Genomic DNA, 25,375 nt, shown 5'->3' on the forward strand with positions numbered 1-25,375 from the left:
ACACTAAACTCTGAGTTTATTATATTTTCCAATAATAATATTCATTTCACGCTCATTATGCATGGTGTAGCTCTGGGATTTTTGCCAATCCTGGACTGTGTTCATCATCATTCTGATGTTAGTCAAACCCTGTATGGAAGTGAATGAAATTAGACAGATGTCTGCCAAGTGAAGGGAACTTCTCCTAGTGTTTATAGGGCTTATGATGAATGTTTAGTTCCAAACCCTTGTTTATTTTTTTCCTGCTTTCGCAGCTGCCATATCAGATGTTTACATCTCGTTATATTTGGTCTGTCATAGTATCTGCTTTTACACAGGAAAGGTCAACAAAGTGTGAATGTAAATCATGTATAATTTATGAACTGTACTCTATTTAGTGTTGATAAACCGATGAGTCAGAAATACCTTAATGTAACCTTGAATCCTTATTTTCATTTCCAGCACCAGCAAACTGCATTAGAACACAAGCTGTTATTAATCGGACTGAGAAGAGGAAGTGAGGAAGTATTCACAGGTTCCTAGTGTTTGGGAAGTTAATGTTTACAATTTACAACCACCTTGTTATCGGCTTAGCGTTATTAGTTTTGTTCTTGATTGGCACATATAATGATATGACTCCTATGTTTTTTAATGCACTGCAAACAGATAACAACTTACTGTACTGGCATAGACCATACAAGTGTTAATTATTGAATATAAGCACCATTAACACTTTATATTTGCCTTTATTCATATATTCATAATATAGTTATGATCTAACCTCATACCCCAAACATTACAAGATAGTTCCTTCATGAGATATGTAGTATAAAGCAGTAATTATCATTAGAACTCATTGTATTTATGTAATATGTTAACTTAAATATACTTTATGGAATATCTAAAAAGATAAATCTACAATGGCCCAATACATACAACACTGATGCTGTGGACAGACATCACGCTATCTTTAGCCAGGTGGTCAAAGTAGAGAATAGTGATCGCTATTAGTGATCTCATCTCACAGATCTTTTTGTCTTTGTTCTGTCATCAGCAATTAACTCAGAGTTTAGGCTGTGTAGCCTTGTATTTATTTTTACACTTCAATAGGACCATAACTCATCCTTTCTGAATCAACAGAAATGGACTTTAATCTGCGCTTAAGGATGGAAATTTCATACTGAATATTCTCAGTACGATCAATCATTATTATCCCTTAATATCCACCTGCTGATCACTTTATTAGGAACAGATATACTGCAGATATACAATCTAAGCCATTTGTGTAATTAACGGTTAATGTTCACGTCAAACTTTAGAATGGGTTAAAAACGTGATTCCGATGTCTTTGACTGCGATCATTAATGAGCTAGTTTGAGTATTTCAGAGTTTACGTAGAGTGATGTAAAAAGCAAAAAAAAAAAAAAACAATGAGAGAATGTTCTACAATTGGAACACTGACTGATATAAAACAGCAGATAAGAAAAGGCAGACTGGTTTGAGCTGACAGGACGTATACAACAGCTCAACTAAACACTCTTTACACTTTCTTTCCATACATAGTGGGCAAAAAAAGCATCTCAAGAAGCATAACATGACAAACCACAAGGATACGACAACACTGAGCTCCTACTCTTGCAATTATGATGCATGATGTGAACATTAATTGAAGCTCCGCATGTTTTTATGCACTGCTCTGCTGCCACATGATTAACTGATCTGATAATAGCATGAGCAACTAATTCTAAATTGGTGAGTGTGTTTCTATTCGAATTTAAAACATGCACGTAATATATGTCCTAATTCATCAATAACTTTTTAGCTGAAAAAAAATTATTATTTCGCAAAAAATACCACAGACTTTCTGTAGATATCAGGCAAGACGCATCATGTGACATCATCACAACATTCAACTGAAGCTATCACAGAAAGTAAACACATATGTGACTTTACTGGTAGGACTATAAAAGAAGAAACTTGTGTTTTCATACATTTATGTAGTTTTCTGCAAATAAAAGGAAAAGAATTTGAGAAAGTATTTGAAGCATTTTTGGCTGCAACATTCACAATGTCTATGAGATCCTGCCGGCACTGGTTTAAGCTTGGCATTCGGACAAATAAATAAAGGTGCTCTCTTCGAATATACTGACTGAGGCTGTAAGGCTAACCACACAGGGTTATGACTAATCCCAGCTGGTTTTGTACAAAGTTGCTTTCTCTCTGCCTGCATGCTACATAACACGCCATGTGTGCTTTCGCAGAAATGCAGAAGGTGACATGTTTTACACCTGAAGCTGCCCTTGGATATCTACATGGGGGAGTGAGAGTGGGAGTGCCACTGTTTAGCCACAAAGAAAATACTTTGAGCTTTAAGTGTTTTTTTTCCTTTCATTTTTGAATTCATCAGAATTTCACCGGAGGTTAAAACTATACCACTAATTTCAGCATAGTATCAGTAAGTAAAATGACAAAACGCAGATCCCGAAGGTTTGACATCTAGAACCAATGTGATTCAAGTTTTAGTGGACCTGAGCCACGTTTCTCCAGATTACAATTTTTTTATATGCATGTCATATACAAAACTTTCCGTTGTATTTTACGTCAGCAACAATATTTATTGGAATACAATATGCAATTTTAATCATTTTAATAGTCGCTTTATTTTAATTTAAATCTGTTCTCTTCTTCAACTGACATCTTAAGCACCAGCTTAGGAGGCAAAAGAGGATGTGTTCTTACCGTTTGCCCGGCTTATCCAGACTTGTCAGAGTGTCTGGGTTTTTGGTTGACCTCTGGGTAAAAATGGCATTAATCAATATTCCAGCTCTTACACTCGAGAGCAATGTTGTTATTTTGTCCCTTGTTTATTGCTGTCTTGTGCAGGTTTCATCCAGGTGTCTAGAGAGCATTAGCCTCCCAAAATGCAGCATTCTTTCAGCTTCAATGGATCATCAGACATCCAAGAGCTCAGGGTGTGTAAAAAATCTCCCCAAATCCACATCTTGTTACTCCTGGGATCTTTCTCTGACACATTAAGAGTCAGACTTATAAATAATCTGTAGATTTCAGATAGATGGTGTAATAAAAAGGGCAAATTTTTTTTTTCTTTTTTGCAAGACTGACCAAAACAGTGATAAAGATGTCTAAGAAAACACAAAAGTTTTTTTTTTTTAAAATGCTATGTACACAATTTATGATTTCTCACCAGACTTCACGTGAAATACAATGCAGAAAGATGGGAACAGAGCAAAACAAACAGAGCCTTGGGAAAGTTGTTTATTCCGCAAAAATTCCTTCTCAGTGATTCACTAAAATGAAGAAATAGCTGGTGACTGCACACTTGTTTCTCTCCGGCAAAATCTTCTATAATAATCTTCATTTAAAAAAAGTCATTTAAAAAGACTCATTAAAAATAACACCCCCAAAAAATCTTCTGCTTCTAGGTGTCTTCACAACCATGTGAAAGGTTGTAATCATTTCCTATCCGCAGCATGGCTAGACCAGTTTCTTGTGTAGTGAACAGACTGGTATGTAAAGATGACTCTCATGCTGGTTTAATGCTGAAGTGCTGCTTGCAGAGGGATGGTTCAGGAGAAGAGATGGGAGGGAGAACGGGGGACACTATGGGGAGTGTTGTAAGAGACACACATGCAGGATGAATAAGCTCCTCCTTTGGGACATTGGGGAGGAAAAAAAAAAGTTTAATTATAGATTGCTCACTAAAATAAAATCCTATGAAAAAAAATTGTGACCATTCAACTTTCCATTATATATATATATGTATGTTATAACATTAACCCTAACCCTAGTCCTTCACTAATAACTATTTTAATAAATAATTTATGCATTTATTTAGTCCTAATTATAATTCCTAATATGTATTTTTTTTTTTGTCTTCTTCTTCTTCTGCTTCTTTTTTTGACAGTGGAAACCAGCATCATTTTACTTGAATGATTTGTTTTAATTATATTTTATTATTATTATTTATTCATGACTTCAAGTATCAGGTGTGTTTCCTGCTCAGTTGGAATAGAGACCTTCAGACAAACCCTTCTGTGGGTCATAAAGATTACATCAACATTGCATACAAAGTCAATAAAAAATATTCGGGAATAAAATTGAAATTTCTCGCTCTCTTGTTTCTTGTCACAGGATCTGTGTACACTGAGCTACACATGGTGCTGGTATTTCACCTTGATTTGTGCCTCACGACCATCACTAAAAACTAAACTAAAAAAGTACAAAAGTGTTAACTCCATAATTTTGTATATCTGTATTATTGATATGTGTTCACTGTTGAAAATAGCACAACATTTTAAGAAATCACTGTGTGATTTCAGAGTGTTAATCTAGGTGATGATCAGCCCCCCATCAGAGGTAATGCGCTAACGTGATTGTGTACAGCTTGTGTTTTACTGTATATATCCTATGTTAGCCTTGGACCTATAGTCTATACTGTATACAGTTTCAGAGTTACGCTTTGCAACAATCAGCCCATTTATCATACTGTACTATGAGGACTTTACAATGAAATTTGTTAAATGGGGAAAAGGTGCCACAGACTTCAGATTCCCAAATATTAAACAGTCAAGGAGAGAAAATTTGTGCTTTTGGTTAAAGATTACAGTAAATTATTTATAAATCACTTATATATACATTACATACTGTATATATTTTGTGCAGCAGGGGATGGGAATTTAATTCCTTCCTCTGTCTTGGACTTGAGGCAATGTCTATGAAATCCTGCAGGCACTGGTTAAAGCTTGGATAGCATTTGGACAAATAAATAAAGGTGCTCTCTTATGAATATACTGACTGAGGCTCACCATATACGGTTATGACCAATCCCATCTGATTTTGTATTGAGTAACTTTCTCTCCGCTTGCGTGCTACAAAACACGCCATGTGTATTTTCACAGACATGCAGAAGGTGACGTGTTTTACACCTGAAGCTGCCCTTGGATATTTAGATTTATATTTAGGGGAGTGAGAGTGGTTCTCTCCGTGCATTGTGGGTTTCCTCCTCCTGTCCTCCTGGGATAGTCTTCAGGTTCACTAAGACCCTGTGGTAAAATGGATGCATGGATGGATAGCACAGATGGATTTTCATTCATGGGTGTGAAGAATGGATGGATGGATGGACGGACGGATGGATTTTTATTCATGGGTGTCCATGTGTAAAAGCAACGTCTGATATAAGCATGATCTGATCTGCACCCAGCCTCCATCATTAACATACCTTTTCAAAAATCAATCAAACAGGTTTAGACTGACTTTTTAAATATGCTCTTTTGACATAATGAAAGCTGTGTTTAAGCGAATGACATTGAATGTAATTATAACTGATGATCCGTTCTACATTATAGGTGTCACTTAGTTGTGGATCAACACATTTGTTTGGTTTCCATAGAGCGATGGAAAAACACTCAGGGCATGGGTTTGAGTCATGTATCGGCAGCAACGTCAAAATTTCTTTTTTGTCTCATAATAATGACCTTGACAGCTGTGAGAAAGATTGTGTTACATCTTTAAAACTTATAATACGTACATATATATTTAAATTGAGCATTAAACGTTAAGTGCTGAGTTCAACTAAATAATTAGAGCTAGTCTTTTTATTTCATGCTCATACAAGAAGATTATAGCAAGACCCAACAGGGATATTACAAATACTTCTGTCTGCAAGTGTGGGTTAATAAGAATCCACTGGGGTGCTGAGAAAATTTTTGTTTTGTGTGATTTAAATAGAATCCCAGAATCCGGGCTGAGATTTTTCTCTTGGCATAGCATTCATCGCTAAGGCTTCCCTTGCTTTCTGCTAATGAGAGAGGTTTGTGAAATGACGAATGAAAACCGCAGTCCAAACATCACGTCTGAGGCAAGAAAATCCCAATGTAAAAATGGCAGCTGTGTGTGGAAAATAGAGATTTTCTTACAATCGCACCATTTGATCCGTTTTGGGGAGGTTTATACTTTTGTTATTAAGGTCAGGAGTCTGTAAGGGGACCAGACCATTCTCTGTGTGAATACTGATTAGGTCTTGGCTAAAGACCGAGGATCAGGTAAGTGGGTTGTGAAATGCACTGCTGCCTTCAGATCATGATGACTATAAACATCTCTGAGAGGAAGGAAAAGCCTGCAGCTGTGCTTGGCTGAGAAACTGAGGCCTTACATCTGCTGCGTGTGTAAGAAGAACTTGGTTGGCTGTGTTTACACTCATCTTTTAACATGCCATTTTTAAATGTGTATGATTTTGCAAAAATGCAGATCTTTTCTGCCAAATTTGTTTGCATAAAATGCTATAAAATTAGTCTCACTCAGTAAATGTTTGCTTTCTTAGAAATTACGTGTGATGGGTTTTGAAGTGATGGGTTTGGTCCTCTAATAGAAAAACAAACAATGGTAAATAATGCAGTTGAATTACATTCAAATTAAGTGATGAAAGTATAATTTTAAGTTTATATTTTTAAGTTTATAAGTTTTTTTAAACTATGTGTAGCACGCATATTAAAACATATACATTTTCTTACAAAATAAAAGAATCACCTGCTAAAAAATAGTGATCAACACTTTCAATTGTTACATTGCACACTAAAGCATGGCCTTTATTTGCTACTGCAATTATAAAACACTAGAAAGACATCCACAATGCACTTTTTTAGCGTTAAAAATACATACAAACATACAAAACACATTACATGCATTCAATAATAATTCAACTATTGCTGTGCTATTTTTTAGTTTAAAAGTGTGGTGTGATGTGACTGAGAGCAAGAGAGCGAGAGAGTTAAGGCACTATGAAATTACCACAACACAAAAAAATGCAATCAGATAAAACAAATCCTGCAGAACTTGATCTGAAACAGCCTACTGGGTGTGCATAAATTTTAAATCCCACTGAAGCACATGGAATGACGCTGAAGTGCTGCTGCATAAAGTGTGCTTTTTAAAAACAAGCACAGCCATGCGAAGCTTAAACAAACTTTATTTTGTAACTTTAAGTCAGGTAACAATCTGACTTTCTGGTGCATTTGCAGACTTTTGGAGATTATGTTTTATTGAATGCAGCACTTAGAGTTTAGGTTTGAAAAATGCCCCTTTTGTAACTATAGTTGTATCTGAAGTACATTTCAATCCGCTACAATTTTGATGTAGAATGATAATAATTGAGATCTAATTTAAGAAATTAATTTTCAAACTTTTCAAATCAGTAGTTAGCTCTTGTAGCTAAGGTTAAAAATGTTTTGTGCTGACTGTGGTGATAGCTATGTTGATATTACTGTACATCATCTGTCCTTAATTCCAGCCATGTGTAAAGTGTAACAGCTTATTATCAGTTAAAGTAAGGCTGGTTATAATTTGTATTTATAGTTCTGTTTATTTTTTAAGCAGCTGCTGTGAGTTCTATGGATTACCTGTGCAAACTAGCAGGCTGTTATGTAGCTAGCTAGGATAGCACCTGGGTTTGTGAATAACTTTCATCAGATTATATTGATGTCTTTAATTAAATAATGTAAGATTGTCACTAAGCAGCAGTTCAGCTATCCGGACATGCTAATAGATATAGATTTGGATAAATGTTCCTAGTCTAATCAGTGCAGAATCTGTGCTCAAAAAAAAAACCTTTTGTGGAGGAAACGTAATCAAAGTCTCTGTTCTTAGAAGCGAAACAGATCAATAATATCAGCAACTCACCAAACATGCTAATTTGATTCAAGATCTTTATTTGTCACATACACAGTTTTATAGAGTATACTTCAACTTGCAGTGAAATGAAAACCCATTTGTTCCTCCTAGACTGTACATGTAAATAAATGTACACTAAGTTAAATAAATGCGAAGTCGCATAAACAATGTTACAGTTCAGAATGTGCAACATTAAAGAATGATAAAGTGATATGTTTAATGTGCCTGTGAGTGACATGTAGTATCAGTAAAATACAGTGTGCAGAATGTAGTGGAGGAAATGTGTCTTTATGGAATCCTAAGGGATTTGTAAGATAGACATGTCAAGACATGGTCTGAGGGAGGAAGCTCCTCCTGAGTCTCTCAGTTGCTTGCTTCACTTAATTGATATTATTCTGAAAATTGGACTCGTAATCATGTGTTGTTAAGGTTTTCACAGCAACAGGGGTGAATACTTCTCCAATCGCAGCTTCTTATTGATAACAAAAAATAGTTCACATTAGTATCGATATTCCCCAATATGAGCTTTGTGTAGATTCAGATAAATGTTGAACACATATAAAAGGAGCTGCTGATGTGTTAGTGGTCACTAAACCGATTTGTTCTTTTGATCCAGCCTACTTGACACATTTAAAGTATTATACAGGATTAAACAGGGTATGTTCTTATAGAAATTACAACTACCCTGGCTTTTGTTAAGTAACTAGCCTAAAAACACATGAATACATTTTTTAACACATTTTTCAGCACTATTGCAATAACCTGGCCTGAGATTTAGTCTACAATGGGACACTCACATAAATCAATTAGAAGAAAAGGCAAAGCATAAAGTGTGCATCTGTCATCATCTCTCCTCAAATGACATACCACTGTGAAGGGACATGGATGAAGTGGAAGTTTTCCTCTGGGACAGCTTATGGGCTACTACACAATGTTCCACCTTGTCTGTGAAGACAGGCCTTTCAAACAGCATATTATCACTCATGAAGGTCTGCACTGTTCCTTTTAACTATTTTCTGCTGACTATTTTTCTGCATTCCACTTTATTATTTTTTTGCATGTGTCAGGATGTGTGTAAGACTGATTTTGCAAGTGGCCAGATCTCGGTGTGTGAGAAGTTTGGCTGCAGTGTATTGGATTCCCGTGGCTCAGCACTGTGTAAATTATTCAGTGGTGGGATTCTCGTGGGTTTGGAAGTTTAAGCTCAATCGCATGCCTTAATTTTCACTTGCCACTGCTTGTATAAGAAATGCTTCCCAGCCAAAGATTCATTTAAACATGGGCATCATTTTTTTTTATAATTATATAATGATTAGTAGGAATATGTATTCTAAATAGAATTTAATATGAATGTAAATATCTATGTTACACTTGTTAGCACTGGTGTAAGTCTGACTTACATACAGAAAGTTATTCTTACAAATTGTTTACATTTCTAGAAGACCTTAGTAAATGCATCAAAATCACCAAGTTAATCTCATCCATTACTTTATAGAAACCAGTGCATCTGTGTAGTAAACAATATTAAAGGTTACATTGTTCAGAACAATGTAACCTTTAATGTTGTTTACTACACCTGACAATCATACACAACAGATCTGCAGAACAATTTGTTCTGCAGATCTGTTGTGTATGATTGTCAGGTGTGTTATGTAATGCATGTTTTTTGTGTTCAAGACAGAGGTGTAAAAGGTTTTTCTGAGTGGATTTTTAGAGTGCTGTGTGATATACAAAACACCTTAGAACAAACAATGATATTGAATTTATTCCTAGAAGCATTTGTTCAGATGGGGGGATACAATAAAGAGAGTGGAGGTGCACTTGCAAACTCTCAAGGGGATTGTGAAGCTGAACACGAATTAGTTTTTATGCCCAACCCCCTCTAAATGAATGTGATTTCATGTTATTCATTCAAAAACACAATGTGAATCAATGCTAATTATATTTAGATTTCCATACCCTCTTTAGATTAAAAGCTTTGCTTAAGTTATCCAGGCTTGTTGATCTCTAACCATACGATATAAGAGAGTTTTATTTTCTGCCATACACACATTACAATCTGATATAACGCTATAAGCTAATCAACGACTAGCACAACGTTTACCAGCAGTCATAATAAATAACAGGACTAACACTGCAACTAGCACTGTGGCTTCCTATGCTTACTTGTGAAAGCAAGTCGAAACAGCTAATCAATTAAGGAAGTAAGTCAAGGAGAAAGTCCACATCAGCTGCATTATAGCTGCCGACTCATTAGAATGGGAGAAGTCAGGAGTCACGCTACAGGATCGATACGATGTACAAAAGTCAGCTGATTATTTTATACAGAAGCCAATACGTCAGGACTCCTTAGCAAAATGGAGATTCAAAGACTGAAAGAAACTCAATGTAGGCTGTGAGGCAAAGCTTCCTTCCAGATTTATCTGAACATTTTTTATATTAGAAGACATTTTACTTCTCCAATTGAAAAAAATAAAGGTTAGAGAGAGAGATCAACACGGGGATCAACAATACAGGGTTTATCAGAAGTAGAACCTCCCAAGGAAGGGAGGTTTTAAATAAGCTTTTTTTATAGCTCACACATTATTATGTTTATACAATACACTCAGAATAATCAGGGTTAATAATTCTTAGCTTTGGGCTGTAAGGTGGTGCTGTGGGCAGCATCACAACCTCACAGTTCCTAGGTTCAATCCAGAGCTCAGGTTTCTGACTATGCTGCATGATCTCTACATGTCCATATTCGTCTGATTGTCCAAAAACATGTTCCTAGGTGGACTGTTGTATGTCATAAATTACCCACCGGTGTAAACATGTATGGATAAGGCACCCAGTGATGGACTGCTGATTTCTTCTGCGTTGTGGCCAGTGTTAATGATATATATTGGCTGTGGATCTACCGTGACCCCAATCAGGATAAAGAGGTACCTGAAGAAAAGGTAATACATAAAAACTTTAAGAGATTCATCCAGAACGATACAAAGACCAGGGTACAAGATTTTTTTTCTAAGAATTATGAAAAAAATTCTGAGAAGAATTACGAGGCCTTACACCTTTTTTTTCCAATCCAAAACCAATTGAATTTGCTCAACTGAATCATATTTCATTGAGACTACAGCAACTTCAGGAAAATGTTGACAGGATGTCTACACAGACAGCCAGACAGAACATTTAATACAGCCATGCACAGCTCAGAGTCCAAAACAGTTTGGAGATATTTTCCAGCGCAAACACACCTGTTTCAACTCATCATTTATTAAATGAGGCTTCGGTGGAAAAACTAAAAACAGATTCATATCATGGGCGATATTTCATTATAAACCTCCAGTTGTTCCCAGGAAGAGGCCAACACAATATAAATCCCTGATTTGGACAGATAGGCCATATAAATATCAGCACTTTATTTCTTATAAACTGTGACAGACTTCATTTATTTCCTTTCACATTACTTCTAATCAGTGACATTAAATATTTTAACACTGGTTAAAGAAGTCATAATTTAGACCAAAAAGAATTGACCTATTCATCCTAAATGGACCAAAAACCATTATATTATAAAAAATGAAACTTGTATAATAGATTTGGTAAGCAGCTCACTGAAAGCTGATTTGCAGATACTGTATGTTCATGAAATGAAACCTATGATTAATCATCACCATCACAATGAATTACTGCGTTTCTCCAAGAAGTTCAACTTATGTTGCATCACCTCAGCTGTATGTTGTTCTACACAGAAAAGCCATAAGAGACAAGTCATCTCTACAATTCGGCCCTCCTACTGCAGCTGAGGAAGCAATGTAAACAGCTAGCAGCTGTTTCTTGCGTTCAATTAATTCTCTGTAAATGTTGCAGTAATTGCCTGTAAATATGGTCTAGTGAGTTCAATGGCATGGCAATAAAAATCTAGCACCTTGGCAATTTCTTGAACCGGCTGATAATAGAGCCGAGGCTCTGTTCAGAGCAGAGATCTGAAGAGAGCTGCTTGGAAGCAGTAGAGCGGTCCAAGTTTTCAGCAAATGCAAGACCAAGTGCACGCCAGACCACCCTGAAATGAATGTGTTCATATGCATGGAATGATTGTAGGATTAGACTTAGGCGTTAAAATGTAAATAACCTTATAACATGATGGAATCACAGAACCCTTAAGCTTTACATTTAGATTTAAGATTTGGCAGATTTAATTTAATTTAATTTTTCATTTCCTGTGTACGTGCACAGGGCTAAAACTCCCTTGAGCTGTGTCAGTCTTGGGATTTAAACTCACAAACTTCCAGTCCATTGTCCTTAACAAAGCATACGAAGATAAAGTGATGGGTTTTATACTATATACTTGAATGCACAGCTGTTCTTTTACTGTTGAAAATGTATGCACTGAAATGTGCACTCTGCAGGTTAAAAAGAAGTATGCATCAGTGTTGATGAACATCTCCACCTTGTGGCCAAGACCAGGAATAATCATATTAAAATTGTGATATAAATAAACAAACAAACAAACAAACAAATAAATAAATAGATTCTCTAAAATAATCTCTGAATTCAATCACCACATTGACCCGACTAGCCAAATCAATTATTCATCACACATTTTCTTCCCATTCATAAAGATTTATTCAAGCAATATACAATATGAACATAACAATAGTTAAGGTTTTACAGTCTGGGTTCAGTGTATAACCTCCAGCCCTCTTTCTTCCCAACTTTAGTGAGCATGGCGATGATCCCCAGTCCCAGACAAGCAGTTGTGCCCGTCATAACACTGTGAGCTGTACAGCAGATAGGAAGAAAATAAACACAGCACATTAGACACATTTTTTATCTTACTCTTACCAGACATCATAAACAAAGACCATGTCTCTTAAATAAACAATATCTTTGATTTACTCACTTCGAGCCCCAAGAAAGGCTCCTGATGCACATCCACCGATGAAGTAGTTGGTGGGATCATCAGGTGCATCTCTCACATGCGCACTCAGGCAAGTAGTGATTCCGAATATAGCTCCCAGAGATGCTAAAAATTTCACAAACAGGTCACAAAGACTCAGTTCAATTTAAGCACCACTAAAGCTCTTTGTTCTGTGTTTACATTTCTTCTGTTGCAAGCACGAGGTTTAAACAAATCTCTTTGTCATATATATATACGGCTCCAGTGTAGTTCTTCGATCTTCCAATTGCAACATTCATTTTTCACCAAATTTAATTCCACATACGTAAACTTTTGTGATGGCTGCAGAAAATATATCAAGGTTGAAGTAAACACACTGCTAAATTCTTTCTAGTGCTGATAGCAACTGAAAATTGCACATAGTATGATGTCAACATACAAACTGTAAATTATTTACTGCACATAATGATACAGTAATAACTGGCAATCTGTGCAGAGTTATAAGTCCATCTATACAAGCATAGGCTAAATGAATGATCATAAAATGCATATTTAATACTAAATCTTAATCTGATATTCCAATTTTGACCAATGCCCTGCTAAATACTGACATATTGTTAAAACCTCTCAATTTCACTGATCATAGTTCAACCCGAAAGGGGACAGTTTAGCCATCATGCATAAGATCTAAATGCAAAGACTGGTAAAGAGTGACAAAGCCACATTAAAACTGCAGAAAATATAATTTCAATTTAAATTGTACATTACTTACCCATTGTGACTGTGCCATTTGCTGCCCTGGTCAATGCCTCAAGTGAGGTTTCTGGCTGGACAAGCACAATATGATATGCTGAGCCAACCAGCCCTGAAGAAAAAACAATTATTATACAATCATTTAAAACATTCATTTGAAATAAAAGACGAACTATTGTAAAGCAACCTTTTTTTTGCCGAACCTCAAACTGATTTGCTGTAATAAACTTTAACCGGTTTATGTTTATTGCTCTAATATGCAATTATATATGTGGTTATTTTATGTACAATACCCACTTGCATGCATTGCTTGCATTCATATTTATATATGGAAGACTACCAGGGTGGGTCACTGTGCTTTATTAGCCATTGAACAGAATGTCTGAAAGGGCATAATTTTTAAATACAGTGCAGATATTTTCTAGGCCACTTAAACAGAGAAACCTGGCTTTTCATGAGAGTAATGGATCAAGGAGAAAGGTAAAGTTTAAAGATAGAGAAGTAAAGTTTGGGTTTAAAGTCAAGTGTAAAAGATAAAGAAATCTAGGGTTAAGTAAGAGATATAGGAGTGGGTTTTAGGCTAAAACACAGGTGTAAGAGAGATTAAAGGTAATGATGCAGTTAACAGATAGAGGAACTAGTTTGGGGTTTAACAATAGGAGTAAAAGAGGAGAATGTTTCTGGACATGACAAATGTATAGATGAGTATGTTGGGGATTTACATAGAAAAACACGGGCTGTACATAAGCGTTATTTAACTCAAATATAACATCAGTTCTGATATTAAGAGTAGGCTATGAAGAGTAGGCTAGCTAGTTATCTGGTTAGCTAGGTTGCTAACATGCTAACGCTAGCTAGAGCTCTCCGTTCCACTAGACCCCAGTTATGAAAAGGAAAACAACTAAAACACAGCAGCAAAGATATCCAAGGTGCTCACCAAGAGCGGTGCCCAGCTTGGTGGTAATCCATGTTTTCTCCACACAATCTTTCCCCTCTTCGAGGTCCCAGTAACCCATTGTGGACGAAACAAGGGCACATTGAACTCTCGCGAGACTTCAGGAGTACGAGAAGACAGCGCAATACTGGGTGATCCTTCTTTTAGTTTTGGTATTAGCGCCCTCTTTAGGACACTTTGGTAACAGCATGTGGTTATTTGTGGCTATAAAAAGATTTCCTCTTCTTCTGCTGATCACTGTTCCTTTTTAAATTGTAGCTATTCTTTTCTCTACACTTTTGCATGACATTGCATCTTTCCTTTATTTCGTTTATTTATTGCATGCAAGGAAAACATGATACTCATATAGACAGAAAATACAACAAACATTCATCTGCATTTCCCCAAGAAACTTAAAGTACCCATCCAAAATATAACTTATATATCTTCTAATAAGTGGCTTGTCCTTTAATTTCACCTCTTTATAACAGGCGTGTCAATGACACCCATTGGGTGAGAGAATAAATAACAGGTTAGTTTAAAGAACTGTGTGTTTATTAAAAGTGGTTTTTAAAATGATCACTCAAGGTAAATCAGTAATATTTAATAAGTATCCAGATTACTGAGTGATTTTTTTTTTTTATATATAAATACCCCCAAAGACAATCTACTGAATAAATGTTATGTAACTCCTTAGTAATTCCTCAACAACCCCAAATTTATTGTCCTCAACAGAGCTATACAATCTATATTATGTATATTTTTAAGTTTTTGGGAAAAAGAGTATTTTGTTTATAAAAAGAGAATAGCTCCTGCTGCTTCCCATAGTAAACCTATAATGTGCATAATTACATACACAATTCTGAAATACCTGACAGGAAAAATTCATATACTAAATAAAAGGAAAAATTAAAAAAAAAAACCTGGACACTGTGGAAAATTAATCTCTCTCTCTTTTTTATTTTATTATTATTTATTACAATTATTTTTATTTTATTATTTTTTATTTTATGTACTTATTTAGCTGGGCTTTTGGCCCTTTACTTCCGGGGCGGAGCACCCACAGGTTGATTGGCTTTCAGTGAATCAAATCAGTGAGTCAGTAAATCATTCAGTTCATCAGATAAGATGAATAAGAGCCGACTCTTTCGGCATGGAAGCGGTGTTTTTGCCATGATCCAAAAAAAAAAAAAATAGATAGATAGATAGATAGATAGATAGATAGATAGATAGATAGATAGATAGATAGATCTTTGGATTGTGGATGTCAAAAACACTAACCGCTTTCAATATACATACATGAAGGGGACTGCTGTTTAGACAGACAAAGAAACGAAAAACATATTTAATTATCAAAAGCAACACCACATGTCACACGAATGCAGCAGTTATTAAGTATGAATAGAGGTGATGTGTCCATTTTTTCTTAAATGCATACACTACACGAGTAAATGGGAAAAAACTGCACATATGTGCGAATCGGCTCACTACGATCATATTAAAGATCCTGTTCAAAGAGTTGACTCGTCAAACGACACATCAATAGCTTTTTGCGAAGTTGCCGAAGCTAACGATTGTGAGAGTGAAAAATAAGAGCAGCACAATAGCAAGCTATATTATTGTCAGTTATTTTAAAAGATTGTACAATAACATTTAGTATTTGTAGAATAGTCTTCTCGTCGCCAAGGCTTGCGAATAGACAGGAGGTGATGCTGTAACGTTTATTAGTAGCATCAATGCTTCAAGACGAGACTGAAAGGCTAAAATATAGGTAGCTATTAGTTAGCTAGGCTTGCTATGCTAAAGTCACCGCTTAGTGCCAATGAAGCTGAAGCAATTGCTCGGACAGCTCTTGTGCATGTGACTCAGCTAACAGCAGGCTGCTAATCGGGAGGACTGAAACGGGTAAGTACTTATATAGGTTAAAGGATAGACAGCTAGCTACCATCTGTCAACAACCGAGACCTGCATCACTGATGATGTATGTGTATGCGCTCCTGCCGGCCAGTCACGTCTATAATTCATGCTGATCGAGTGATATAAATTCTGTTAATACGTCCTGACAGGTTTGTTGACATGTCGTCTCCATCACCGGTACAAATAAGGGAGGCAAACGCGCATCTTGCAGCTCTGCACAGACGAGTCGCAGACCTGGAGCAGAAACTCGAGGCAGCTGAGAACACGTTGAGGGAACAGGCTGAGAGTCTGATCAGAAAAGACGAACAACTCAGGACATCTACACAGGAAATAACGGAGAACAAGGACAGGTAAACGACAAATATCCAGTGCATATCATAATGCCTGCAGTGATCTTGGAGCTCTATTAATGGGGAAGAATTTACTATCATTTGTTTTTTTTTTTTTTTACTAATTATACGTTCACACACATTATATATTTATTTGTACTATGAAGTCGTCAGTAGGTGTTCGTGTCCTACTATTGGTTGCCATAGTAATAAGGTTGACCATTCGGCGTTTGAATATATATTCAGTGTATATATGCATCATGTCATATGAAGGAGAAACAGTGTGAGCTCTACTGTCACTTCACTCTCATTCTACATCGAGTCACTCCAGATCTACATTAAGTTCACTTTTCTCAACTTTACATTCACATTACTGGACATGACCACAACTGGTAACCAAAGATGGCTGTTGCTCATTTCACTGGACGTCACCAGCTTTCATGAGATCCTTCCTTTTAATATTAATGATCTCTAATCACAATGTATCAACGTGTCATAACCATTTTGCTCTGTTAGCAACCAACCTGTATTAAGAGTTACAGTTAAGACACAAAACCTTTTTTATGGCAAAGGTTTATATATGTGTTTGTGTGATATTAGCAAGTATTTAGTATTGTAATCACATTTTGTTGGTGTTAATTGATATTTCGCCATTGTAATCAAGTAGCCTTTTTTCCATTCTATTTTTCAAGGGAGATTTCCTACCTCCATCAGAAGCTTTGTCAGTCAGAGGAATCAATTCAGAAACTTCAGCACATGGTGAAGGAGAAAGATTCTCTGATTGGGCAGTTGCAGCACCGCTGCCAGCTGTTAGACAACATCTGCAAAAGCCGTCCTCTTTTAGACAGCATGCTGGCCCAGATGGCTGAGGTTGAGAGAATGGGGCCTGTTATTGACTTGGTAAATGCTACAGCAGACACTTCACTCACGGATGGAGAGTCCAACTGCAGCCCCTGTGGCATCTCCAATCACAAAGACTTTTCACTCAGTGAGGATGACATGGATGATCCAGAGCTAGAGGGCGTGATGTTTGGAACAACAGTATGAGATGAAGAATCCATCTATTATGTTTCTCTAGTCTGTATCTTTGGTAGAGCAAATGTGGAACTTTGTCCACTATGAGACCCAGATTTTACTAATACTTTCCATCCGAATGTCTGGGTATGATTCTGCAAGCTGTTCCGGTTACGTTATTGCAGTAACGTTGGATTAAATGTAATGGCCTAAGACAATAATTCAAAAAGGTTTTAACCCCATATCCACTTATTTCTAAACTTTTTCATTTTGGAATTTGACCACCATAAAATGACTTTAAACATGCAAGGTCAATCTTTTTTTTTTTTTTGTCTTAACCATCATTCAGTGAGGCAAGAAAATGAGAAGCCTCATCCTTGTACATTTTTAGACAAAAGCATACATTGAGTTGGGTCATTCAAACAAAAAATTGTATGTATGTATTAGTTGCCAGTAACATCACAATTTGTAAATGTTCTTTTCTTAATTTAGTTGTTATTCCTTTGTCATCCCCTTAGTAGCATTAATTTTCAGGTCACATCCAAATATAAATTAATTTAATGCAATTATGCAACGCAAGCATTATTTGGCGAGAAAAAAAGAATGGTTCCAGTTTATCGGCTTGTTGGATGTTTTGTCGTCTTATTCAAGTGGGTAACTGTTGCACATATTCTAGTCATCAACTGTCCTATCTGGAACATTACAGCTAGAAAAAGAAACTGTTAAAATATCTTACTGTTTTATGCAATGGTGAAGTGTGCTACTGCATCATGGCACAGTGCTTGTGTATCAGGGCATGTGTGTGTTACCTTTTTATTTTCTACAGAGTTGATTGGTGCCTCAGATGTGATCATTTGGTCTATGGAATTATTTATTCTACATTAATAAACTATTTTGCTAATCTATATTAGCTTATCCAGTGCTATTTTTGGTAAACCAGACATTCTTTGTGGTGTTAAGAAGTATAAGTCACCATATATAGATTTTTGTACCAAAATCAAAGCTAAATGTGTTATATGAAACTATTTCTGGTAATGTTCAGAACGTAGTCAAGTGATGTTTTAAATAATTATTTCACACCACCTACCAATTACAAGATAACCTTTATTTTTTCATTTAATACAAAAAACAAAATTACCCTAAAGGGACTTTTTGTTTTTTTTTTTAAATCATGGACAAAGTACTGACAATATTATTTATTGAAACACTTATAAAAAAAAACATTTTGCACTGGATATCACCCTGCAAACTCATTTCGGAGATCCACCAGGGCATCAGTGTGGCAGCAGTACCTTCCCTCTACCAATGCAGTTGTGGAAACCTTTAGTACCATCAGGGCCCAATGGCTGGCGCACCACTAGCAAACTGATAGCTCCCTTTATCGGTTCTGAGGGCAATGGGCAACCTTTCTCTGGATAAAAAGCCTGTGCAGCATTTTTGCGCCGTTGGACCCATGGACTCCCTCCATACCCAGTGCAATCCTGCAAGAAATCCCCTGAGCAATTGCTTCTATGGTATGAGGAATAACAGGTGGAAGTTGGAGTACTGCTTAATGGAGAAGTGGCTAGTGGTGAAGCAGCATGACCTCCAGGAAAAAGCTTGTGTGGCAAGAGAGGACTGCCTACCGGGCTGTTCAGAGGGTTTCGATAAGGGTCAGAATGGGAAGTGGAAATTCGTGGGATGGCCAGGGGACTACCATACTGAGCCTGAGGACGCGAAACTCTACGGTTAGGACGTGGTGAGGCTGGAGTGAAGTCCGACTCTGAGGAACTGTACAAAACTGAATCTTCCAGGCAGTAGAAGTGCTTTTTGGACTTCCGGTTTCTCCTTGTATTGCAGTCATTATCGACGTTCTCCTCTGACTCCAACTCTGCTCGGCCCTGACTGCTCCCTTGCTTCCGTGTTCCCTGGCTCCCAAGGAGTACAACATGGATACCTTTCCCACCTTGCGCCTGCTCCTGGGCTTTCAGAATATCATATGCCTTGCGCACACCATCCAAGTACTCATATTCAATGACAGCACAAAGTTTTCGCCCAAGCTCATTATGTTTTTTCGCATAGCGTTTAAGCTCAGCAGGAATTTCTTTTCCTGGGCGGAGTATACGAAGAGAAGTGATTGCACCATGTGAACCAAACATGTACATAGCAGTCTCCATGATCCCTTGCTGATCAGATCTAGATGACCCACTTTCCTCGAATTTGGTAGAACCAGCACCGGCCAGGAAGTTCCAGACAAGCAGCAGCTTAGTAGTAGGGAGGCAGAGCAGGTGGTCAGGGATTGGTGTTCTCCGTCGTACCTTGTTTCCCATCTCATTCACCTCCAGGTGCTGAGAAGTTTGGGCAGCAGCCAGAGTAGTGCGCCAATCACGCGTCAGATCTCGTATCTGCCAAAAGTAGGAAGGTGAATCAAGCTTGCTGAGAAGGTTGCCACTAATTCTTGTCATAGAGAATAGGGAAAGTCCAGTCAGCATGATTTGCTACATCGTCTAAAAGGTAAAAAAGGTACCTCATGGGCTCTTAACTTCCTTTGAAGAGTTTTAACTTGGAACCATGACTAATAAACAAACACACTGCAATTAAGTTCTACCTAAAATATTTGAGGGTACTATTAGTTATTGTTTTCCTACAGGCCTTAATGATTCAGACTCACCTTTTTGAATGAGGTCAACAACTTCAGGCTGACATAACCCATCTTGTTTCTCTGGACATGTTTTAACAGGAAAGCATCCGCCTCAAGATTCTCATCTGAGAGGTAGTTCTCAAGCTGGGCAGCTATTTTGCACGTCAGTTCGGTTGGTGGTGGAGTCCAAACCTCACCCTCACACCCTTCGTCTTCAAACACATCAGTCAGTTCGACAGAGCTCCTGCAACCCAATGTTCATTTGTGGATTGAATACACACCAATTGGTTGGTATCTATGTTTATTATTTAACAAAACCTTACCATCAAAATTGCTAAAGAACATAAGTATTACATAATATCAATAAATTGATGCCTTACCCCTCCAAACTATCACATAACCCATCGTCAGTGTAGTAGGATAAACCTTTCAAGAGCACACTGTCTTTACAATGAAAGCTGTCAGGGGAAGACATACTAAAGTCTCAGGAGATTTTCATTCATAATACAAGTTTTTGACACAAAAAACAAGCGGCCTATCAAAGATTTGAGATTTGGTTGCAACAGGTTTAACTATTAACTGATGCTGAAGTAAGCACAGATGACTTTTCTAGCTTGCCTCCTCTGGCTGCTTCTCCTGTCTCTCAGCAGGAAACCTGAAGCCAGGTGAAGCGCGTTAGATCTTTAAATGTGCCTACGTCAGAATTGCTAAAAAGCGCCTATTGGGCGATACACAGAGCGACGGTAAGTGGTTCTGGGAATTCGGCTCTTTTCAGTGAGTCGGATCATTTGTCTGAACTCTCGGCTCCGAGTTGACTCCTATACAGAGTAAAATTTTGCGATATTATGTCCGGTGATTGTTCGTCTTTGTTCATCTACTTTAGGCTGAATTTATTCATTTAAATTGTATTCTAAATTAAAATGAGCAAAATAACATCACTTTGCATTGTGCACACTTTATTTTCTGTATTGAAACATGTCTCTTTCTTTAAATCAGCAATGCTCTACAAATGTCAACAAGCACGCATATGCTTTATTAAAAAGATTTACTTCTATCTATTCTGATGGAATAGCAGCTATCGCACCCTATAGCTGAACCCTAAAAGAACCGACTCAAGGAGCCGACTCGTTCACAAACACAGTATAGTGAAAGGGTAAAAAAAAGTGAACAGGTTAATTTTCATCACGTACAGCTACAGAAGCCTAATAGATTAAAGTAGGCTACATTTAAATGCATGCAATCCTTTGCACGTTTCTAAATACATCATTCAGGCCTAATATAGTAATGTGTTTTTGTCAGTGGTTATTGGAGGTGTCGTTTTTATCCCATGGCTGCCTTTTAGTTGTATTTAGTTGTGCGTATTCCATCTCCAGGGGTTCGGCAGAAGACAATAGTGGCAGCACGACCACTGTCTTAGGGGACAAACGTCGGGCCTATTTTCCCATCCGCTGTCCATGCAAAGTGCTTCCTGTTTATTACGTTTTTATAGGGGAGTCAAAGAAGCGTTGCTCACTTATGTAACCCACTGACTAAAGAGCCAGACTGCAGCTCTTTGTGGATCAGTAACACACCTACATACACAAAGAGAGGGAGGCTATTTGCAGCTCTTTGTAGACCACAAACACACTTACATGGACAAAGAGAGAGCGTAATAATAAATGAAATATCTAGATAATTAATTAAATGTTTGTTTGTTTGTTTATACATCCCGTGCTTATTATTAATTCCCCAAAAACATTACATAGATGAGCATAGGTAGCCTAGTTGTTAAGGTGTTGGACTACTGACCAGAGGGTCATGAGTTCATGTCCACCAAGCTGCCACTGCTGGGGCCCTGAGCAAGGCCCTTAAAGCTCAGTTGCTCAGATGTATAAATTGAAAGTCACTCTGGATGTCTGCTAAATGCCAGGAATGTAAAATGATTCTGATTAAATTTCTTCTCCTCCAGATGGCACTAGCCGACTAAAAAGTTAAACGCTTAAAAAAAGAAATCTCTTTAATTGTAACTGATATTTCATTGTAAATGTTGTATCACCGTTACCTTACCACATATATAATGCATTATTTTAATATATACTACATGTTATATTAAAATGTATTCTATATAGAGAGTTTGTTTTTTTAACTAAAATATGAAATAAAATGGTTTGTTGTATGGAAGGGTGCAGTTACACGTTTTAACCGCCAGGTGGTAAATCTGACCATGGACTGCACTAGTTGTGCAACGGTATTAAAGAATTAGGACTGAGCTCCCTGACACCCATGTACTCGTCCACTAAGGGGCGTCAGGGGTCTAATCATTTTATTTATTAACGCAGTAAGGCGTTCTTTTAGTGCGTGTGTGCGTGTCCAAGACGTGGCTAAAGGCTAAAACATAGTATATGCATGAATCATTTACGCTTTAATATTGGAGTAAACAGCAAAGGACTGGTACTAAGTCTCTTTTTTGCATAATTATCTTGCTAAAAAAAAAAAAGGAACGAGATAAATAAATGCCCCCTATTGATTGACCTTATAAATAGGGTTCTGTTTATGTTATTCCTGCAACAGCACACAAAAACACATCAAGAAGCTGTAACATCAGCATGCTGTGCCTGCAGCAGTCCCCTATAATTAGACAGGCTGGAACGGGAACAGCGAGTTAGGGAGAGAAAGTTCCAGGTAACGTAGATAAACTCGATCACCATCTAGAAAGCCGGTGCAGACTGTCAGGGCAAACAGTGTGTTACGCAAAGTGCAAACGTGCAAACCTCTAAGCAATATGAATATCCGCCCAAAAAAAAGCTATTAAATGCATGAATTAAATGCTTCACACACATATATATATATATATAGGGTATTCACCTGTAAAAACAGACTGTATTTCTATAACAGAAAATGCATACATGTTTAATTCTAATTAAATAGTGATGGGCATGATGCAAGCTGTTCATCTTTTACAGCAATGCAAAAGAATATGGGAAACTCAGGAAATTCCAACTCAATCGTGACATAAACAACTACATAACAGCAACAGGTAAAGGAGGGGGCGTGCAGTCTCCCCACGTGGGTCCTAAGCGTGACGATCCGTGAACCACCAATGAAGAGGCGGTTATAGAAGTTTCTGGGTAGATTCTAGACCAATCGAAGGGGTGAGCGTTGGATGAGGCCATGCCCATGTGAGGACGTGGGTATAAATCCTTTGGTTTCGGACACAGCCGGTAGACGATACTTGAGAACAGCTCGAGCGAGGCAGAAATCAGGACTAAACCACTCAGAGACGCATTTGGATTATTGCCTCACTGTTTCGGTGACGCTTTCCTACTGGAATCTATCATTTGCAGTTTTAATTGAGGCGTTTGGATTTGCCTACTATTGATTATTTGACAACATCATGACTCTGGAAGAAGTCGTTGGATGCAATATTACTGATAAAAAGTAAGTACTTTGTTTGAACTTTTGCAATGTCCTAGTTCTTAAATGATGTTGCATGCGTAGACAGAAACACTGATGCAACTCCTCAAAGTTATTCCAGGCAAAGTGCATGAAGATTAAAACTGCAAAAGTTTGTACTAGTTGCTAACGAATGGTTCTTTTTCTTTTTCTAGGATGGATGCTGTGAGTCAAGCCTTAGAGGAGCTGCTGGTAGCAGCGCAGAGACAAGACTGCCTTACTGTCGGCGTTTACGAATCTGCAAAGCTAATGAATGTGTAAGTATCTTGTCTTCTGTGAAGAATCAGTAACAGTTTGAGAACCTTTTATTTCTTTCGAAAGATAAATGGCAACGAACTTAACCCTGTTATTATTTTCCCGATCACAGAGATCCAGACAGTGTGGTTCTATGTGTTCTGGCCACGGACGAAGAGGACGAGGACGATATCGCTCTTCAGATTCATTTCACCCTCCTGCAAGCTTTCTGCTGCGAGAACGACATCAACATCCTGCGCGTATCCGGGCTGAGACGCCTGGCGCAGGTCATCGGAGAGCCAAGCACCAAGGAGAGCAACAATAACGCAGAACCTAGAGATTTCCACTGCATCCTTGTCAATGTAGGTATTAATCTCGAGTGCAAACATTGCATAATCTCTGATCTGATCTGATGTGCATTTTTAACCGAGGTCGTGTGATTAAACTCTTCTTTTTTTCGTGCAGAATCCTCAGTGCCAGCCACTCAAATGTCAAGCGCTGAAGGACGTGGGGAACTACTGCGATGAGAGCCGATGCAGAAACCAGTGGGTGCCTTGCCTGTCACTGCACGAGCGCTGAAGCACGGCGAGATCTGCGATTGCGTGGAAAATCATACCAGATTATCTGTGAGGAGCGGAAAGAAATGGGCGAGGGAGGCTTTTTCTTTTTACCGCTCTGTGTCAGCCACCGTTCAGCAAAGACGCTGGAGGAAACAGAAAGGAAAGTTCCTCGAGGCTGACGCTGGGCTTCTCGGCCCAGTTTCGTCCTCCGCTGTGAGGGAGCGTTGTTTTGCGGTGGTGAAGGAGGAGGAGGAGGAGGAGGAGGAGGAAGAGAGAGATAACCGTAGGACCACGCGTTGTGTGTGTGTCAGGGTGCTAAGTGCCCGCATGCGCTGTGCGTAGGAACGCGCGCACTCGGTTTTCCACGAGCCATTGACATAAACCGAGAGAGAAAGAGATTGTATGGCCTTGTAGAAACCTAACTGTCGGACACCTGCTGCTGGACTTAATTGCTTAACATTGCAATTTCTCATTTGTTGGACTAACATCTTTAAAACATATTTATGCTTATATATAAACATGTGGACTGCAGCTGCTATTTTTAATGACTGCAAGGAGGCCAGTGTTAGAAGACTATATGGACTATGGACATGTATACTATGAAATGCAGTTTTGTAACTTATTTCTTTTAACTTAAGAAGAGTAATATATGTGCTTGAAGATCATGTGAATGTCAGTGTTGTTTCAATAAAATATTGTGTGAAAATGTAAGCATTTGACTAATGTTTTGAATTGAGGGATGAAATGGGTTGAGGTGTGTGTGTGTTTTGGGGGGGGCCTGCTAGAGGGGATTTATAGGTCTGATACATCATACAACCAAACCAGGAACTTCACGCAGGTAGTCAAATACTCAAATGTGGAAAGTAACAGGTTATGCAAGCAGAACAAATGGACATCATATACTTTGTTTGCTGAGGGAGAGTGTTCACATCCTCATCTACTGGTATCTGCATCATATCCGTCACAATTGCATCAATACACTTCAGGGAACAAGCATTTATGATGTCAATTAAGACTGTTTACTTTGGCAAACTC

The 25,375-nt window shown here is 37.7% G+C and overlaps 5 protein-coding genes across 5 annotated transcripts in view; 2 read left to right on the top strand and 3 right to left on the bottom strand.

Moving 5' to 3' along the window:
* nrtn (neurturin) overlaps positions 1–3,529 on the bottom strand; it is a 14,079-nt gene extending 10,550 nt beyond the window's left edge. The window contains exon 1 of the mRNA XM_060879458.1: positions 2,719–3,529. The gene's annotated coding sequence lies outside the window, so the exon portion shown is untranslated. The remainder of the gene's footprint in view (positions 1–2,718) is intronic.
* Positions 3,530–12,249: 8,720 nt separating this feature from the next.
* On the bottom strand, positions 12,250–14,390 carry ndufa11 (NADH:ubiquinone oxidoreductase subunit A11). Its single transcript, XM_060864435.1, has 4 exons — positions 14,238–14,390; positions 13,320–13,412; positions 12,551–12,673; positions 12,250–12,428 (listed from the first exon to the last, which is right to left on the bottom strand). The coding sequence occupies exons 1-4, from the start codon at positions 14,314–14,316 to the stop codon at positions 12,316–12,318; spliced, it is 408 nt and encodes a 135-aa protein (XP_060720418.1). The 5' UTR covers positions 14,317–14,390; the 3' UTR covers positions 12,250–12,315.
* A 1,374-nt stretch (positions 14,391–15,764) lies between these two features.
* vmac (vimentin type intermediate filament associated coiled-coil protein) lies at positions 15,765–18,399 on the top strand. The gene is made up of 3 exons (XM_060864449.1): positions 15,765–16,139; positions 16,301–16,501; positions 17,173–18,399. The coding sequence occupies exons 2-3, from the start codon at positions 16,311–16,313 to the stop codon at positions 17,525–17,527; spliced, it is 546 nt and encodes a 181-aa protein (XP_060720432.1). The 5' UTR covers positions 15,765–16,139; positions 16,301–16,310; the 3' UTR covers positions 17,528–18,399.
* A 291-nt stretch (positions 18,400–18,690) lies between these two features.
* Positions 18,691–20,778, bottom strand: larp6b (La ribonucleoprotein 6, translational regulator b). The gene is made up of 3 exons (XM_060864462.1): positions 20,495–20,778; positions 20,145–20,358; positions 18,691–19,878 (listed from the first exon to the last, which is right to left on the bottom strand). The coding sequence occupies exons 1-3, from the start codon at positions 20,587–20,589 to the stop codon at positions 18,769–18,771; spliced, it is 1,419 nt and encodes a 472-aa protein (XP_060720445.1). The 5' UTR covers positions 20,590–20,778; the 3' UTR covers positions 18,691–18,768.
* Positions 20,779–23,306: 2,528 nt separating this feature from the next.
* gadd45ba (growth arrest and DNA-damage-inducible, beta a) lies at positions 23,307–25,051 on the top strand. Its single transcript, XM_060879474.1, has 4 exons — positions 23,307–23,531; positions 23,702–23,803; positions 23,914–24,142; positions 24,246–25,051. The coding sequence occupies exons 1-4, from the start codon at positions 23,488–23,490 to the stop codon at positions 24,357–24,359; spliced, it is 489 nt and encodes a 162-aa protein (XP_060735457.1). The 5' UTR covers positions 23,307–23,487; the 3' UTR covers positions 24,360–25,051.
* The last annotated feature ends 324 nt before the right edge of the window (positions 25,052–25,375 follow it).

The sequence above is a fragment of the Tachysurus vachellii genome, chromosome 1 (genome assembly GCF_030014155.1).
Source record: "Tachysurus vachellii isolate PV-2020 chromosome 1, HZAU_Pvac_v1, whole genome shotgun sequence".
NCBI lineage: Eukaryota > Metazoa > Chordata > Actinopteri > Siluriformes > Bagridae > Tachysurus > Tachysurus vachellii.

Bases quoted from the DNA above. Each gene is read 5' to 3' on its own strand.
- ndufa11 (XM_060864435.1), bottom strand. From the start codon at position 14,316: ATGGGTTACTGGGACCTCGAAGAGGGGAAAGATTGTGTGGAGAAAACA. The intron at 12,674-13,319 runs GTAAGTAATGTA...TGAAATTTTTAG, and splicing joins AAATGGCACAGTCACAATGG to CATCTCTGGGAGCTATATTC. The intron at 12,429-12,550 runs GTGAGTAAATCA...TCTGCTGTACAG, and splicing joins AGCCTTTCTTGGGGCTCGAA to CTCACAGTGTTATGACGGGC.
- vmac (XM_060864449.1), top strand. From the start codon at position 16,311: ATGTCGTCTCCATCACCGGTACAAATAAGGGAGGCAAACGCGCATCTT. The intron at 16,502-17,172 runs GTAAACGACAAA...CTATTTTTCAAG, and splicing joins ATAACGGAGAACAAGGACAG to GGAGATTTCCTACCTCCATC.
- larp6b (XM_060864462.1), bottom strand. From the start codon at position 20,589: ATGTCTTCCCCTGACAGCTTTCATTGTAAAGACAGTGTGCTCTTGAAA. The intron at 20,359-20,494 runs GTAAGGCATCAA...ATTGGGTTGCAG, and splicing joins TTATGTGATAGTTTGGAGGG to GAGCTCTGTCGAACTGACTG. The intron at 19,879-20,144 runs GTGAGTCTGAAT...TACTTTTGGCAG, and splicing joins TGTTGACCTCATTCAAAAAG to ATACGAGATCTGACGCGTGA.
- gadd45ba (XM_060879474.1), top strand. From the start codon at position 23,488: ATGACTCTGGAAGAAGTCGTTGGATGCAATATTACTGATAAAAA. The intron at 23,532-23,701 runs GTAAGTACTTTG...TTCTTTTTCTAG, and splicing joins TGCAATATTACTGATAAAAA to GATGGATGCTGTGAGTCAAG. The intron at 24,143-24,245 runs GTAGGTATTAAT...TTTTTCGTGCAG, and splicing joins TCCACTGCATCCTTGTCAAT to AATCCTCAGTGCCAGCCACT.